Consider the following 18,912-nt stretch of genomic DNA (forward strand, 5'->3'; position numbering starts at 1 on the left):
TCTTGTTATTTACTACTTAACAATGGATGATAAATTCCTAGACACTGAGGTCTGAAATGGAATTCGTATTTTCGATTTGTATTTTCAGTTATACCTTACAGTGAATGATAAATCCAGAGATGCAGCAGCATACTTGGCTTCCAGATTCATGACGAGACCAGACGTACAAAGAGAAAAGTTACCCGATTTCTTAGACTGGAGTTTACAAATGCTCCACACAGCTAATAGTGAGTAAAAAATATCTAAATCTTACAAACTTACAAGAGCCGTTCTAGAATTGATTGTATGGAGAGGAGGGGGTTAAGATTCGGTGGGTGGTGATTATTCAAGAAAGATAGCCTGAGCAACTATTGGAAATAATCAAGTAAAATGTAATGCCTGGCGGTGTAAAAGAAAATGCTTTCATACCCCCATAAATTTTTTTACGGAACAGCCCTAAGTTTGTGTTGCCCCTTTTTAAAATTTTGTTGACAAAATAAGATTTTTTGAAAGATCGGATCATGAATCTGTCAACAACATACATCTTATGGTATACTCTTGTCCATTTAATGATTGAATAATCTTGCACATTTGTATCTAATAGAATGCCAATATTACCCGTATTGATACAGTTATTTGAAAAGAATACCACAATTTGAATGATAGAAAAGGCATAACATGTTGCACAAACTAAGTAAAAACTACTACAAATTCAGAAATTATTATGTGCATTTATTATACCCCCGCTTTAAAAAAGTGGGGTATACTGTTTTACCTCTGTCTGTCCGTCCATTCATCCATCTGTCCGTCTGTCCCATGAATATTTTACGTCGCATCTTTCTCAGGAACTACATAAGAATTTCTGAAATTTGGTTTCAGGGTTTATGTAAGTCAGCTATACCGTGTGATGTGTTTTCAGATTCATCACTCAACAACTTCCTGTTTACCGAACACTTGTATCATTTTACACATGATAGCCAAGTTGAAAATTTTCGTCACATTTTTCTCAGGAACTGCAATACAAGGATTTCTGAAATTTGGTTTCAGGGTTTATATAAGTCAGCTATACTGTGTGATGCGTTTTCAGATTCATCACTTAACAACTTCCTCTTTACCGTATACTTTTAGCGGGCGGAGGTATCATTAGTGAGCAGTAGCTCACAGATTCACTTGTTATTGTGATTTTTGAAGAATGGACAAAAATGTGATATTAATTATTGCGATTTAGGGAAAATCTGCATTCATTTATAAGTATCAGATATCATAATGGGTGTTCTAACTGTTGCGATACTCACCCAGTCCCATTATTCGCATTAATAAATACCTTGCAATAATTTCTGAATTTCAGTATATTGAAAATTGCAAGCTTATATAATTAATCATATAACAAATTGAACTGTTGTAACTGACCACGATAGACCCTAATGGATAATAAAGGTTGTATTACTTCTGTAGTTGTATCTGTCTTTCATTATACAGTTAATTATTCTGCTTACAACTTTATATTTTTTTTAATTACAGTTGAAACCATGATGGGAGTCAATTGTGCTAGTGGCACTCTACGAGTTTTGTCTTTATTATTTAAACATGGAAAACGGGAGGATTTACTTAAATATGGTAAGTACAGCTCTGATTAAAGCATCAGGCTAAGGCTAGGGTAAAAACTATAATTGGAATCCTCATTTCAAGTCACACCATCTAAAATCTTGTCGAGTATTTATTTATGGAAAAGCGGTAAGTATGGCTTTGTAAGGAAAACTCAGGAGGATAATCCAAATATTTGTGGATATCAATTTTCTTGGATTTTGTGGGAATAAGTGAACCTCCTTATAAATTGTTTAACGAAGTAAAATTTGCTTTAGGCTTATATGCAGACTTGGACCAAACCAGAAAATCAAATATCCAAGAAAATTGAATTTTTCCTCAATCCACAAAAATTGCTATTCATGAAAATAAATAAATCCACAGTAATCTCACAGTCTTTTTTTATAAACATTGAACATGGAAAAAAAAGCAGAGGTGGTACACATAACATACTGGGTGTGAGCCTGTCTGCATGCATCTGTCTGTCTCACCAGGCTTGTAAGCGCTCTCAATCCTATATTTATTGTCACCCGCGTAACGTGTTGCAGGGGACATGAAAATACCTGGCGTCCGTCTGTCCGGTCTTGTTAGCGCTCTCACAGGTACAATTCTTGCCAGATTTTTATAAAACTTATACTATAGCTTTATATCAGCAATATCTCAGACAAGTTATATAATGGTGGACGATCGACTTTTTTTAAAAGAGTAATGCCCCTTGGAAATATTAAATTTATGGAAAATGGCCTCATTAGCTCTCTCACTGTTACAATTCTTGCCAGATTTTTATAAAACTTATACTATAGGTTAGTATCAGCAATTTTTAGGACAAATTCTATAATGATAGACGATCGTCTTTTTTAAAAAGAGTAATGCCCCTGGGAAATATTAAATTTATGGAAAATGGCCTCGTTAGTGCTCTCACGGGTACAATTTTTTATAAAACTTATAGTATACTATAAGTAATGCCTTTGAAGGTCTAGATCTGTTTGAAATATTTAGTATACTATTAAAAAAAAATTTTGTTCCCGTGCACACTTTTTATTTATAAATTGTTTTAAAGAACAACAAAAAAAAGTTTTTTTTTTAGTCATTGCCCCTGGATAGATAAAATATGTGCAATGCAATGGACATTGGAACTCTGTTATTTTATTGTCAAACGTTTATATCAACAATATTTTGGACAGTTTTTGAAAACCAGATTCCATTAACTTTTTTAAAGAAGTTATGGCCCTTGGAAATTATTTCATATGAAAAAATTGAATTAAAATCACTTTCACAACTAAATTTTGTGTCAGATTTTTATAAAATTTATATATAATGTCTGTTTCAGTAATGTCTTGGATGATTTAAAAAATCAGTTGCTAATCAACTATTTTTGAGGGAGTTATGCTCCTTGGAAATGTAAATTTTATGAAAAAATTGAATCTAAGTGCTTTCAAGCCTAGAATACTTGTCTGTTTTTTAGGAAATTTGTATTAAAAATTTATTATGATTTTTTGGATGAGTTTGATAATCAGCGCAGATCAATTTTTTTTTCAGGAGTTATGCCATAGGGTAAATAATTTTTTTTTATGGAAAATTGCATTGTGAATTTAAAAGAACAAACACAAAATAATGTGAATTATTGCCCTTAGACAGATAAAATATGTGCTGTGGCGAGGAACATTGGAACACTGTTCTTTTAAAATGAATGAAGTTATCAAATTAACTAACTTTCATCTGTAATTATCCTTATGCTAACATTAAACCATTTTGTAGTAATCCAGCTTTTATCCTTTTCATGGATGGAATACCAGACATTAATATAATGGTTTACTTTTATAAATTGTAACTAGGAAGGAGAGTTGTCTCATTGGCACTCGTACCACATCTTCCTATATCTATCTATTAATATAAAAATAAGGAGATGGTATGATTGCCATTGAGATAACTATCCACCAGAGTTCATATGAAGTGGATGTAAGCAATTTTTAGATCACTGTATGGCCTTCAACAGTAAGCAAACCAATATTGCCTTTAATTTTATAGTCTTCAAAATCTAAAAATGTTGAACCAAATATTTAGACTTCTCTCAAACAAAACATTGTCCAATTTTTACATTTTTCTAAATATATTTTAGCTCCTGTAGTGAAGAAGAAAGTGGAAGAATTAAAAAAGAAAGAAACTAATAATACATTGTTGAGAAAATCTGTGATAAAGGTCATACAGAGGTTAGGTCTAACATTCCTCAAAAACAGAGTAGCAGCTTGGAGGTAAGATCACTCTGTAAATGGATTAATATTCCCAAAATACATTCACAGACTATTACAATTATGGCCTAGTGGTAGGGACCATCTTGAACTTGAAATGAGATGTGACCATCTGCCTCTCATTGAAGATGAAAAACAGAAATAAAAATACTATTACTTTATTTATTTGTTTTGTCAAGTGTGAATAGATTTTTTGTTATAGATTGATACCCCATAACCTTATTTTTTATTATTCAGTTTAAAATTCCTTAAATACATAAAAATGTCTATCCATTCAAGCTCTAGAAACACCCTGCAGTCAGTATATCCACCATTCCTTAAACCTGTTGCTGTTGTTTGAAAGTAGTAAAATTTTATATTTCATCAAATGCTCCAATAAAATTGAGAATGGAAATGGGGAATGTGTCAAAGACACAACAACCCGACCAAAGAGCAGAAAACAGCCAAAGGCCAGCAATGGGGCTTCAGCTGGCCCCTAAACAAAAATGTGTACTAGTTCAGTGAAAATGGATGGCACACTAAACTCCAAAACATATAAATGAACTAAAATTAAAAAACATACAAGACTAACAAAGGCCAGAGGCTCCTGACTTGGGACAGGCGCAAAAATGTGGTGGGGTTAACACAGAATCATGCTTTGTGAGATCTCAACCCACCTCCTACACCTCTGGCCAATGTAGAACAAACAAACACACAACAATATGCACAGCAAAACTCAGTTCAAAAGAAGTCTGAGTCCGACGTCAGAACAGGCACCAAAAGAAACCAAGCAAAATGACAACGGACAACAATACATAAATCAACAAAGGACCACCAGCAGTCACCGACAAGCCAGACCCAGACCTCAACCAAACAGACCGAAAGACCATGTCTTCAAATATGTATGAAGTTTTGTACTTGTCAATGCCTCACATGTGTTTTATAGTGAGAAAAATCTTAAATGGGGGTACTTTTTAAGGGCAGGGGGACTTATGATAAATTTAGATGAAGGTTTCCCCTAAACATTACAAAAAAGAAGCCTACCTAAAAGTTAACAGAAAAAGCTATGCCAGCAGGTCACTATGAGCTCTCCTGTTATGTGGGGTGGGGGTATGTAAGTTTGCTCACTAAAGGTTCATATATAAATATTAGCTTCAAATATAGTCCTTTTTAGCATATATTTTCAATGATAGAAGAATTTTATGCTGATGTGTCAATCAATTTTTCAGATATCAGAGAGGCAGTCGTTCATTGGCTGACAATTTGTCTACTCCCTTTGATAAGAACAACTCCCAGCAGTTTGTGGGTGTGGCTAAAGATGATGAAGATGAGGAATATGATATTCCAGATGAAATAGAAGATGTTATAGGTATTTCACACCATTAAATACATTTTTTGTATATATTCATATTGTATAACCTATACTCCATGGCTAAAACATATTAATAAAACACAAATATGAATTTGACAAGTGTGAGCTTTTCCCATCACTCAGCATCTGTCATCTGTTGTCCATTAACTATTAAAAAAAATAATATTTTTTGTGATTTTGCCTATTATCATGAAAACTATATCAGATAGATAGAAACTTTAAAAGCAAATATGATCAGCAAGACAAGATCTGCTATTAGGTCAACATCGATAAAATTGTCAGTTGTCTCAAAAGATTTATTGCCCTCAAATGAAGGTTTTATTATCCTTTTTAGCTTTTCTCATCACTAGTCATAATATCATAAGTAAAATATTTAATTGTTTTAATTTTCAGAACATCTACTTGGAGGCCTACGTGACAAAGATACTATAGTTAGATGGTCTGCTGCCAAAGGGTAAGGTATTTCTAAAAAAAATTGCTGTTCTTTTCAAATAATCATGTGTAGATTATAACATTTTGGGATATGAGACAGCAACCTTTAAACACACTAAAAACAGAAAAGACTTCTAGAACTCTGGCAAGATTTCAAGACTAAGAAATCTCTGGTAATATTTCCTGTCAATTCTGACTTGTGTGTCTGAGATTTCCATAATGCTGTGGATTTATTAGTATTTGTGGATACCAGTTTCGTGGATTTCAGGGATATACTTAAGAAAAAATTCACGGAAGCCATAGATTTGTTGGAAATTTACACATGGCCCATGTGTAAATTTACAACAAATCTATGGCTTCCATGAATTATTTCGATTCTAATAGGACAAATACGGTCATTTAAAAAATGAAGCGAGGATGGGTATGCTGTATGTGTGGCTGTTCTATTTTACCCACTGTAAGATAAAGCTAAAAATTCTAATAAATTTATAGCTTGCATGAATTATTTCTTAAATAACCGCTAGAAAAAAATGTGTTTAATTCTTTTAATTCTCAACCCTAACATTTGCCATTTTGAATTTACATATTTTTCTCGTAAGCTACAGTAAATCCACAGTTGACATTTCGTAACTAAGGAGCCGCCATGTTGACTTGCTGAAATCAGTAAATGTGTGAATAATGCAATAGAATAGAAAATATAACAACACCTACCTCAAAACTCCATTTAAATGCAATATTATCTGAATTTAGAGGGTTAACGCAACCGAAAAACCTTCAGCTTTGGCATTTTCATTCATATGACGTCATGTTTTGAAATGACTTTAATTTGCCAAAAACATTAATGAAATTTTGCAGAATTTTATTTTATTTTGATTTTGTACATTTTTCCTAGCTCTAATGCATGAATTCTTATTTCTTATGCATCAGAATAAGAAGAAAGGTTGTGTAGTTTTTTTTCAATTGCAATTTTTAACACAGCTAAATCGGCATAGCGTTTGCACATAGGATATGATTCATGTGGATTTACGTGGGATGTATATTGTAACAGCCATTATTATGTACATCTCTGAGTCTGCGCTAAGTATAGATATATCGAGAATTTTATCACGGTGTTGTTTACAAAGCGAAAGAAGCACGTCATATTAGAATGTGGATTCATTTATCTTTGTGGATACTAATTTTAGTGTACTGAGGAAAATGGTGTTTTCATGGATATTTGAATTCAGTGTTTTTCCAAAGTCTACATAAAAGTTTCAAGAAAATTTATTCTCCTAAATCCACAAAAAATGGTTTCCCACAATTAATGATAGATAAACAACACATTGAAATATTCAACAGAAAACAAATTTGTAATAGGCTTGTATGTTAACTTCAGCAAAACCAGGAAATCAAATATCCACAATATTACATTTTTTTCTCTATCCAAGAAAACTGGTACCCACAGAAATGAATTAATCCACAGTATACATTTTTTTCAGCTTGAGATTTAGAATTGCTCAAATATCTCTTAAGGATGTTTGCTACTCTGTTTTAAAATAACAAGATTTTTAAAAGACTATTCTGAAATGATAGTATATAAATAAAGAAACTAAAAAAGCAGAAAAAAAATGGATTTTATAAGATTTTCAAATATGGCTTTTTAAACTATATGTAATTAAATTATGAAAAGAAAAGTAGGGGTTAGTGGGCAAATTTTTTAATGGCAATACATGGATAAAACCAGAGGAATCTGAAAATCTGGCAGAAATTCAAAAACAAGAGGAGCAAACATCCTTAATTAGGATGCATTTCAACATACTTTCAAAGAAAATAAACAGATTTTGATCGTTGATTTATTTTTGTTTGATTGTGTTATTTTGTTACTGATATTTACTCTACAATTTATTGATAATGCTTTTAAAACTTACGTATTTGTATATGTCCTTGTTGAATTAGTTCGGTACTATTTTGATAAAAAAAAAAATTCAAGTAAAAATGTCAGTGGATGAACAAAAGATGCAGCCATTCAATACTCACTATAAAAAAGGGGGATAAGATACACGATGTTAATCCAAAACCACAAGATGAAAAAAAAAAAACACAACTCTATGGCCGAAAGAAAATGACAAAAAGACAAACTGTCTGCAAAATACTACAAAGTAAACTAAAGATTGAGCTACATAAACTCGAACACAAAAAAGTGAGTGAACTGCTCCACTAGGAGTACCTGTCCTGTTGCTCATTGTATAAATCTGCTTTAGAATTGAAACAGAAGATGTTTTAAATACATTTTAATCAGTATTTACTATTATTGAACATGTGTTTCAGTTTTGTTTTAAAAAGTAACTTTAATAACATTAACAAGAAGATTGAGACAATTTTTGTTTTGTTTCTAAGAAAAGTATAATACCATGTTTTATGTTTTTTTTTTTACAGAATAGGAAGAATAACTGGGAGGTTACCAAAGGAATTAGCGGATGAAGTGGTTGGATCTGTGCTAGAACTGTTTACATTCCAAGAAACAGACGGGGCCTGGCATGGGGGTAATTACAATAACAATTTTTATCGCTATTTTATGAACTTTTCCTTTGATCTTGCTGACTGATAATTTCCGTTCTCAGAGGAGTCGAGTGATATGAAAACGGAGTAGAGTGATATGAAAACGGACACAAGTGATATGAAAATTATTGCTAGAAACTAAGGGAACATGTGCCGTTGTCAAGGAAATTTACAACATCTTCATAGGTAAAATAGCGATAAACAGATTATCATTGGTCATCTCAACTGGATTGCTTTTCTCACTTTCGCCGTACCGACTCAAGCGAGAAAATCAATCTCATTGAGATAACCAACGATAATCTATAAACATAACATGATAAGGGCTTGATATCAGGGTTCAGTGGAACAAAGATTTGGTGAAGATAGAGTGAATTTTGAGTTGAATATTAAGATATCTTAACAGTTGGACATATTAGGATCTGGCATTGGAATAATTGTAAAGTTGATATGGAAAAAATTATCTGGTTTTGACATGGGCAGGTGCGAATCAATGTTTTTGAAAAAGGAGGGGCCAATTGGAGTGATACTTGTAAAAAGCCTATGCATTTATCATATATGAAGCTCTATAGGAGTGTGAACCGGGCCCCCTGGCCACCCTAAAACTGCCTCCAATTGGGTAGCAACAGGAGAGTTCTGGATAAGCTGTTGTTTAAACTTGGAGGTGGAAAAATTTATATCGCAGAATTTAAATCTATGCATCTGTCTAGTTTTTCACATAGGTGAATTCGCCTTTTCAGAATCTAATGCATTCTGGGTAATATTTTCTAAAGCATACACCAAAACTTTGTGATTGGTTTAAAACGTTCTAAACAATGGTAATTGAACCAATGACGTAACATTATTTTCATTTTGGTTAACGAACCATGAGATTACCCACAGTCCTTTAGATTCTGAAAAGGCGAATTAAGCAAAAGGAAAGGGTTTAATATATTTCCACTTCAAATATATGACCACAGTTTTCTGTTTTGACCCCCTCATTCTGATTGAAAACTTCGGTAAGATGTCATTACATGTAAATTGATATTTTCATGCAGAAGACATTGTATTGATCTCATTATTACATAAAACTCTGATGTTATCACATGGTTACTGTGTGTAAAAATTAGATTGGGCAGAAAAACAGACTATCTAGAAACTAAAGAATACTCTGAAAAATTGAGAAAAAAATTCAGTTCTTGTCATTTGGAACAAATTTGCAAATGATTTGAACTGTAGATTAAATAAATACAGTCAAACTGTGTATAAAGGTTATCTTTAGGACCAAAGAAGACTGATATTAGAAGGAAGGTGACTTTTGAATTGAGGTAAAAAATGCATATATATTACTTCAGCCTAACAAAAAGAGCTTGAGGGTGATCTGACGAGACAGTTTTCTCGAAAAAGAGGTGAATTTTATAGCAGGTTTGACTGTAGTTGAAATGATGAGGACTTGACATACTGTAACTATATTGAGAAAATAGGAAATATTGTTGAGGCCAGACTTGGCATTAATTAATCATTAGAATGAGAAATTTAATTTGCCACCTCACATTTGAGTCACAAAAACAACAAGACTGAGGTGTTTCATATTGGTGACACATGTATGTAGCATTAATTTGATCCTAAGATTTATTTTTACCACTATCCAACTTGTATTTATACTGGTAAAATTCCTGTTTCGTTGTGATAAAACATGAAGATCATATCTGGGAACCAGTAGGTAAACAACAATATTTTGCACCCCAAAAGAGGCATGGTTTGTAAATCAGCTATATTTACAAAGTGCAACCTATATATACTAGTGTAAATGAATTAGTTTTGTTTCAGGGTTTTGATTTGTCCCTTTAACAAAGAAATACACACAGTTCTGAGGGTAATTTAAAATTCTTTTGTCCTATCATCTTGAGAGCAATATCACCACTGGTACATGTATTGAAATAGTCCATTGGCAATGTCTTGTCCCACCTGTCTCTTTAAAAGTCTTTCTAACAACAGTTATTACCTTTCACTTAAATTTATGACCCAATTTCACATCTTGTGATTATGGTTGTAGCCAGGAAATTTCTTGAAGGACTGTTAGGAGTCGCATTATTAAGTCTCCCAAACGAAGTTTGGGAAGACTTATTGTTTTTGCTCAGTTCTTATTATTATTATTATTCTTCTTCTTCTTCTTCTTCTTCTTCTTCTTCCGCCGCTTTTAAATTTGAACTTGTCCGCACCCGTTCTCCAAAACCGCTTGTCAGATTAACTTAGGGTTTCACAATATGTTAGACTAACATGTCTAGTGGTGCAATCAGGGTTTTGTTTGTGCAATGGGGTTTATAAAGGGGTACTTTGAGGGGCAAAAAGAAAAGAGGGTTTTACTATAGAACCCTATGGGATTTTATTTTTAAAAATTTTCAAATGATTATAAATTGAAAACCGTTTGTGATAGACACAATCTTTTTAATTAAAAATGTTCTAAATGATAAAGCCCATTAAATGAAATACAGGGTTAGTCCCCAGGGGTCACCCCAACCCCCTGCCATTTAAGAAAGTTCTAATATCTTCTAAGTGGTCAAGATCCCCACCCCTAAACCATATATATTCTGGTTTGTCATGCTAAGATGGTTTGAATGATATACAGGGTTAGTCCCCAGGGGTCATCCCGACCCCCTGCCATTTGAGAAAGTTCAAATATCTTGTAAATGGTCGAGATCCCCACCCCTAAACCATATATATTCTGGTTTGTCATGCTGAGATGGTTTGAATGAAATACAGGGTTAGTCCCCAGGGGTCATCCCGACCCCCTGCCATTTGAGAAAGTTCTAATATCTTGTAAATGGTTGAGATCCCCACCCCTAAACCATATATATTCTGGTTTTTCATGATAAAGCACATCAAATGAAATACAGGGTTAGTCCCCAGGGGTCACCCCCACCCCCTGCCATTTAAGAAAGTTCTAATATCTTCTAAGTGGTCAAGATCCCCACCCATAAACCATATATATTCTGGTTTGTCATGCTAAGATGGTTTGAATGATATACAGGGTTAGTCCCCAGGGGTCATCCCGACCCCCTGCCATTTGAGAAAGTTCTAATATCTTGTAAATGGCTGAGATCCCCACCCCTAAACCATATATATTCTGGTTTGTCATGATAAAGCACATCAAATAAAATACAGGGTTAGTCCCCAGGGGTCATCCCGACCCCCTGCCATTTGAGAAAGTTCTAATATCTTGTAAATGGTCGAGATCTCCACCCCTAAACCATATATATTCCTATTTGTCATGTAATGAACATTTGAATGACGTATAGGGCCAGTCCCCAGGGGTTCCTCCCCACCCCCAATGTTCTAGTATCTTGTAAATGGTCGAGATCCCCACCCCTAAACCATATATATTCTGGTTTGTCATGCCAAGATGATTTGAATGATATACAAGGTTAGTCCCCAGGCATCACTAATGCATATAACTTTACTGGACCAAACCAATTTTCACTGGATGTGGCCCAATGTCAGGCGACCCTGGGAATTACGAATTATGGGAGCTTCGTTTGGGAGACTTTGTAACAGCATCCTGTTACAATCATTTCTTGTTGGAGACAATTCTAGTCATATTTTATTTAGTTCTTTTAATGAAGAATTCCTCAACAAATAGAAAATTTTAATATCTAGATCCATCATGGATTACTTTATCTGTAAAGTCATTCAAATACACTACCATTTTTTTTGCAGGTTGTTTATCTTTAGCTGAGCTAGGAAGAAGGGGTTTACTCCTGCCACAAAGACTCCCTGATGGTAAGTATAAAAATGGCACATAAATAAAGACTTGCTAATGGCAAGTTTAAAAGTGTTACATATATGCCAGGTTATTACAGTCACACAGACTCCCTGGTGGCAAGTACAAAAGTGGCTCTTCAGTAAAATGGCACATCGATCGCAGGTTACCATTATTAAAAATATTCCCTGATAAAAAATACAAATGTGGCACTTGGTTACCAGGTTACCATTGCCACAAGGATTCTCCTGATGGTCAGTTCAAAGGTGGCATAATGATACCAGGTTACGGTTATGATTGCCAAAGAGATATGTATATGGTACACGCATATCTTAGGAAAATTCAGAGGTTGCAAAATATTAGGGAAAAATAAGAAGAAAAAACCCTAAGCATGAGATTGAAAAAACTAAAGAATTTTAATCTTTTTCTGCTTTGTAAAAATACTCAACTCTCCATACTTTTCACTTTTCTACATTAATGTATATGTTTTAATTTCAGTTGTACCTGTAGTATTGAAAGCCTTAGACTATGACGAAAAGAGAGGGAATTTTTCAGTGGGAGCACATGTTAGAGATTCAGCATGTTATGTGTGTTGGGCTTTTGCAAGAGCATATGACCCACAGGAGATAGCCCCTTATGTCAATGATGTGGCAAAGTAAGACTTGTTACATTAATTTCATATACAGAATACAATCTTATAAAGTAGCGTTGATGGGTAGAAAAGAGAGAGGGGGCAGTTTGAACCTACTTTTCTTTTGGTTTTTTATTTTTTTTTACATTTAACAGAGAATCATACCTGAGTGGGAATTTTCTCAAATACTTATGTTTATAAAAACATATGCAAGGTAAGCTAGTCTCTTGGATTACTTGGGATTTTTGTTTGTGATCTGGAAATTTGTGAAGAATTTATAAAGTAGATCGGCAAATGTTTCTGAAGCTAACCTCATGTACTAATAAGGGCATTGGGCTGATGAACCTTCAAATTTTTCATTGAAAATATTACAGCACAAAACAATAGATACGAAACTAATTTTCTTGCAAATGTTTTATTCTATTATTCTAATTTTGGTTGATTTTAGTTGGTTAAAAAATGTTATGTATTGTAACACAAAAATGCTGAGATTGAATTTAGTTATATCTATTAAAGTTCAAGTCACTTGAATCATTTTGTTTCATTTGAGAGATATTGATTTGAATATTAAAATATTTTTCTATTAATAACTCAAGATGAAATAAAAATTACAAATAGATAAGATTTCAAGTGGGAGTAGAATAAAGACAAATGGCACCATTGCAAAAGAAAATAGACAAACAGACTACAACAGTCCACAAAACACTACACAGTCAACTAAATATTAAGCAACACAAATCATACCAAAAAACAGAATGTGAAATCAAGTGCTCAACATGTGGCATCGGTCATGTTGCTCACAAGTAAAAATAGTACAAAAATGGTTACAAGTTGCCAAAAAAATAGATCAACACATGAATGGTTTATGCTCTGTGAAGATTAGCAATAAGATGTCAAACATATTGATTCTTAATATGATGTTTTAACATATTTCCAGCGCCTTGGTAAAAGCATCAATCTTTGACAGAGAAGTCAATGTACGGAGAGCAGCATCAGCAGCTTTTCAAGAAAATGTTGGTCGACAGGTAACTTTGATTACAGTTAGAATAGTATTTGTATGCCCTGTTTAAGATAGTATTAGGGAATTATTTTTTTTGATCAGTGCATCCGCTGGTTTGTCTGTCCTGTTTCAGTTTAAAGTTTTTGGTCAACATAGTTTACAATGAGATTGTGTTCACATCAATTTGAAACTTAGAAAACATTGTTCATTATGATGTAAAGTTTTAAAACTTGAGTTTTGTATAAAAATAAGAAGTATGATTGCCATTGGGACAACTCTCCACCAGAGACAAAATGACATTGAAGTTCACAGCTATAGGTCACTGTAGGGCCTTCAACAATCAGCAAAACCCATACCTTATATTCAGCTATAAAAGGGCCAGACATAAAAATTGTGAAACAATTCAAATAAGAAAGCTAACAGCCTAATTTATACAATACAATTAAAGAAAAATAAATATAACAGACATGAACTTATGACAACTACTGAATTAGAGACTCCTGACTTGGGACAGGCACATAAAGAATGTGGCAGGGTTGAACATGGTTGTGAGCACTCAACAAATTCTCTTGCAATGTAAACTTACTATTTTTATTTTTACTGTATATTAATTAATTTGTTGTATTAATTTATACTAATATTTAATGTATACTGAATAGCAGTAGCAGACAAGACACAGGTTCCATGGAACACTTTCAGAATTTTTTTAGAGGTAGACCAAAGATGAATAGATACTTACCCGAGAATTATTTCTTTGCTTAGTACATTCCTACATAGAAAAGATATTCAGACTACGTCAACCATGCATTTTTTTCTTTTTAGGGGACATTCCCGCATGGGATAGATATTTTAACCATGGCAGATTACTTTGCAGTTGGAAACAGAAATCACTGTTACTTAGAGCTTAGTATATTTGTGGCCAAGTTCCCAGAATACACCAAATCCATGATCGATCATCTGGTAGACATGAAAATTAATCATTGGGATGGGTGAGTATTTTATAAACCTCGCTTTTGGTTTGTGACCCGAATTTGTTTTCGCTTAATCGATTTATGACTATTGAACAGTGGTTTACTCTGTTGCCTTTTTTTATACCAGGGATAAGGGACATAACTTTTAAAAGTTTTGTTTTATGTCCACCATTAACATATATATTCTACATTTATTATATTTGACCTTTTAACTCTTTTGATTCAATGATGTATTCCATGGTTGATGTATTTCATGTTGATGTATTTCATGGTTGTTTTATTTCATGTTTGTTGTATTTCATGTTGATGTATTTCATGGTTGATGTATTTCATGTTGATGTATTACATGGTGGATGTATTTCATGTTCATGGTTGATGTATTTCATGGATGATGTATTTTGTGTTCATGTTCATGTATTTCATGGCTGATGTATTTCATGTATGATTTCAGTATAATAAGAGATTTATCAGCACAAGGTCTCCATAAGTTAACCAGCTGTAGTCCTGACTATATGGCAAGTCAAGGTTAGTTCATGATATTAAAAAGAAAAACCTTTGGGAAGGTTTCTTGCAATAGAATAAGAAGTATGGATTTTATTTTGGATCACAAACAGGATGTCTTTGTAGAGTGTGGTTCAATATTGTATTCAGCCCTCATGACTTGTATTGAACAATGGAAGATACAAAGATGAACTTAATAAAGGTCAGTTAGGAAAAAGATCTTTTAAGCTCCTTCATTATTGGTATTAAAACACAATTTGATTGTTGGGTGTTTAAGGTTTTTAATGGTGGAAGAAGCCTGAGTGCCCAGAAAGAACCACAACCTTTTAAGGTAAAACTAAAAATCCTAGTCAATTAAGATTTGAGTCGAACACACCTGCCATGTGTGGGTTTGAACTTTCAACCTCAGTGTTAACAGGCTAGTTATACATTAGATAGACTACTAATATAAAAATAAGGAGATGTGGTATGATTGCCAATGAGACAACTATCCACCAAAGTTCAAGTTTAATCGGCTATAAAAGGCCCCGTCATGAAAAATATGAAACAATTCAATTGAGAAAACTAACTCCGACCACTCTGCAACTAAGGCCCCCAACTTCATCAGTGGTTGTCTAATATCATATCTTAAAGTCTTTTGTTATTTTGTGAGTTTTGTATTGACGGCAGATCTTTGATGGTTCTTGTGTAATTTATTCACAACTTTTATAAGAATCATGATGATTTAGTTAATGACATATTTTTTATAGACATCAATTTCTTGTTGATCATTGAACTTTGCCCTCTTTTTGTTTTTTGTCAAGGGGTGCTGTCTCATTGTTGACGTATACCCTACATCTTTAAGCCATGTGTAATCAACAGTTCCAAGGGTGTCAACCTGTAGTGTAGAATTTTACTTGCAAATTATTTTCCATTTGGTCTTAGTGTAGTGAAAGCTTTTTCATTTTTACCATTTTTTTGTCTCGCCTTGACGGAGTCAAAAAGCGAGACATAGGTATGCTGTTTCCGGCGGCGACGACGGCCAGGTCAACAAAGTATTAGTTTGGGATTAGGTCTAGTTCATGGTGAACCACTAGTGGTAGGTCAATGATATTTGGTATGCAGTTGTATTAGCATTGGCACATCTCATTACCATGGAGATTATTTGGCCCCGCCCCCTCAGTCAAGGTCTGTTGACTTAGAAACTTTTGCTTAGTTTACATGTATTAGTTTGTGATTAGGTCAGTTTATGGGGAACCACTAGTGGTAGGTCAGTGATATTTGGTATGCAGTTGTATTAGCATTGGCACATCTCATTACCATGGAGATTATTTGCGCCGCCCCCTCAGTCAAGGTCTATTGACTTAGAAACTTTGCTTAGTTTACATGTATTAGTTTGTGATTAGGTCAGTTTATGGGGAACCACTAGTGATAGGTCAATGATATTTGGTATGCAGTTGTATAAGCATTAGCATATCTCATTTCCATGGAGATTATTTGGCCCGCCCCCTCATTCATGGTCTATTGACTTTGAAACTTTTGCTTAGTTTTCATGTATTAGTTTGTGATTAGGTCAGTTTAAGATGAACCACTAATGTAAAGTCAATGATATTTGGTATGCTTGGTGGTTGAAAAGAATTTAAAACCATAAAACCCTGTCTCCCTCCCTTCCTCATCCATACAATATTAATAAGAAATTAAATGAAAATTAATGTATATAAATGTATTAGAAAAATGGAATAGAATTTATTAGAGGAAATAATGCCTTCCAACCCTTACATGCAATTAATTCTGGAACATACCTGACAAAAGATTGCATACTAAATAAAAAAAGAAAATGTATTTTTACTTACCTTTTAAGGGTAATGGAAGTCAGTTGGGTGAATTTTTAAATCTACTCTCATCCTTTTGTTATTGTAAATTATATTATATTTGTTTCAGTATTGCCCAAAGTGTTGCCCATGACAACTGGTATAGATCTGTATTTAAGACATGGTGCTATTTTAGCAGTGGCAGAAATCACACATGCTTTGTCAAAAGTTTCAACAGCAAAGGGCAAGTAAGTATTATTTTCACAAAATATAGGCCAAATAGAATTAATCTTAAGCTTCTGTGACATATTTTTATTTAATGATGTACTCCTCTGAAGAGCCAAAAATTTCTAGAATTAAACTTTTTTCTTAACCTGATTTTTGGATTTATATGACTGTAAAAAATTAATTGGTGAAGAAAAAATCATATGGTGGTGCACTTCTTTTTTTGCTACGGCCATTTGTAAGTATCGAATTCTGACGATTTTACCATTTTTCATCAATTTTTACCCCTTTTTGGGCTATTTTCATGAAAAAAATCACAGTTTCACAATTAAACTTTTTTTCATACTTTCCATAAAGATGAAGTGGACCAATCTGAATAAATTAAATTAAAAAAACTATAGGTAGGTGTTAATAAAAAAAAGTTTTATAAAAATTTGTTGTTTTTTCGTGTCAAATTTATTATGCTGACAATTTTGTAAATTTGTGATTTTTCTCTTTTTTCAGAACAAAAAGCATATTATTTCAACTTCTTCGTTATAAATGATTAAAAAAATACATATCTAAGAAATTTGAAAAGAAAAAAATTGATATGGGATATACATGTTTCTGGTAAAATCATTTCTTTTATACCTCACTCTTTTTCTCAACATTTTGGCTATTGAGACTGACTTGATTGGTGATAAAATTTGAAAATTTTATTATTCAAAAACTACTCATTGTAAATACACATTTTTTTCACAGAGTTAAATTTGATTGTAATATTCTAAAATTCATTGATATTTTTCACTTGTATCACATGTTATGGAAATAATTCCAGAACGAGATTTAAACGAGAGTGAAACGTCAGAAGAATACATCCTTAAATGAAACCAGGAGAGTCTTTTTTCAACAACAAACAAACATGTAAAATATACCCCATGCAACAAAATTATTGAATAATGTTTATAGCCCATAATTCACTCTTTTTATCTGTTATTATTTGTATAGCCATTGAGATGTTTGATAAGCACTTTTCCAGAATTAATCGAATGGGGGAGTGGGGGGACCGAAGTAACCATTTATCAAAATTTGATGGGTGGTGGTTATTTTAGAAAGCTAGCCTTAAAAATTAAATGAAACAATCAATTAAAATTATATGCATGGCGGTGTTAAATTAAAAGTGCCTTCCGACCCCCCTATACATTTATTTCTGGAATAGCCCTATTAAAGTACAAAATCAGAAATTTGGAACCACAAGGGTCGGGGAGGTATGACACGAAGTGATTTTGTTGTTTTTTTGATGAAGAGGTTATGATGTATTGAACTAGGGCATTAAGGTGTTGTTATTTAAAGACAACACTAAGACAGGAAGGGTAATAACAATAGACGTATTTACACTTGTATGCAAATTTGTCTGCCATTACGTAAAATCACACAGGTTCCCGTAAACTTTGAAATCATAATTCAAAACATTTGACGTCATAATTAAAAAGTGATTGTTGCTTGACGTCAAAAGGTGATTCGGAGTAAATCTAAGGTCATTCAGAGGCAAAATACAGCTAAATACCAAAAGTGTTTATGAATTTATGTTTCCTTGCCTTATACAAATGTATTTGTAGTGTTTGTAAAATTTTATTAAATATTTTTTATTATAGAAAGATTGAAGATGTAATTAGTAAAGATGTCGTCAACGGTTTAAAAAACATTGCTGTCAAGGTAAGGACAATATACAGTACAGCTCAGGTGAATTATGTCATATCCACCTGTTCACAGTGGGTAGCGCCTGTGAACTTAAGTTTTTATAAGGGCTATTCCATTAAAAAGGAGGTACTAGGGTCGGAAGGCAATTTTTAAGTACCCCCATGACCAAGAGGAATGTACCATGTATCTTAACACCAACCAACAGGAAGTCGTTTCATGATAATACAAGAACCAACTGGAATATA

General features: G+C 33.2%; 1 protein-coding gene across 5 annotated transcripts in view; it reads left to right on the forward strand.

Moving 5' to 3' along the window:
* The window catches only part of LOC127709656 (tubulin-specific chaperone D-like), a 117,671-nt gene that overhangs the window by 12,217 nt on the left and 86,542 nt on the right, over positions 1 to 18,912 (forward strand). For all 5 annotated transcript variants that reach the window (XM_052215268.1, XM_052215265.1, XM_052215266.1 and 2 more), the window contains exons 6-18: positions 89 to 227; positions 1,501 to 1,596; positions 3,683 to 3,815; positions 5,021 to 5,160; positions 5,557 to 5,617; positions 8,011 to 8,117; positions 11,827 to 11,889; positions 12,368 to 12,524; positions 13,438 to 13,525; positions 14,323 to 14,489; positions 14,923 to 14,996; positions 16,893 to 17,010; positions 18,622 to 18,682. In XM_052215268.1, coding sequence (XP_052071228.1) covers positions 89 to 227; positions 1,501 to 1,596; positions 3,683 to 3,815; positions 5,021 to 5,160; positions 5,557 to 5,617; positions 8,011 to 8,117; positions 11,827 to 11,889; positions 12,368 to 12,524; positions 13,438 to 13,525; positions 14,323 to 14,489; positions 14,923 to 14,996; positions 16,893 to 17,010; positions 18,622 to 18,682 — 1,404 coding nt within the window. The remainder of the gene's footprint in view (positions 1 to 88; positions 228 to 1,500; positions 1,597 to 3,682; positions 3,816 to 5,020; positions 5,161 to 5,556; positions 5,618 to 8,010; positions 8,118 to 11,826; positions 11,890 to 12,367; positions 12,525 to 13,437; positions 13,526 to 14,322; positions 14,490 to 14,922; positions 14,997 to 16,892; positions 17,011 to 18,621; positions 18,683 to 18,912) is intronic.

Source organism: Mytilus californianus, unplaced genomic scaffold (assembly GCF_021869535.1).
Source record: "Mytilus californianus isolate M0D057914Y unplaced genomic scaffold, xbMytCali1.0.p SCAF_7, whole genome shotgun sequence".
In the NCBI taxonomy this organism is placed as follows: Eukaryota; Metazoa; Mollusca; class Bivalvia; order Mytilida; family Mytilidae; genus Mytilus; species Mytilus californianus.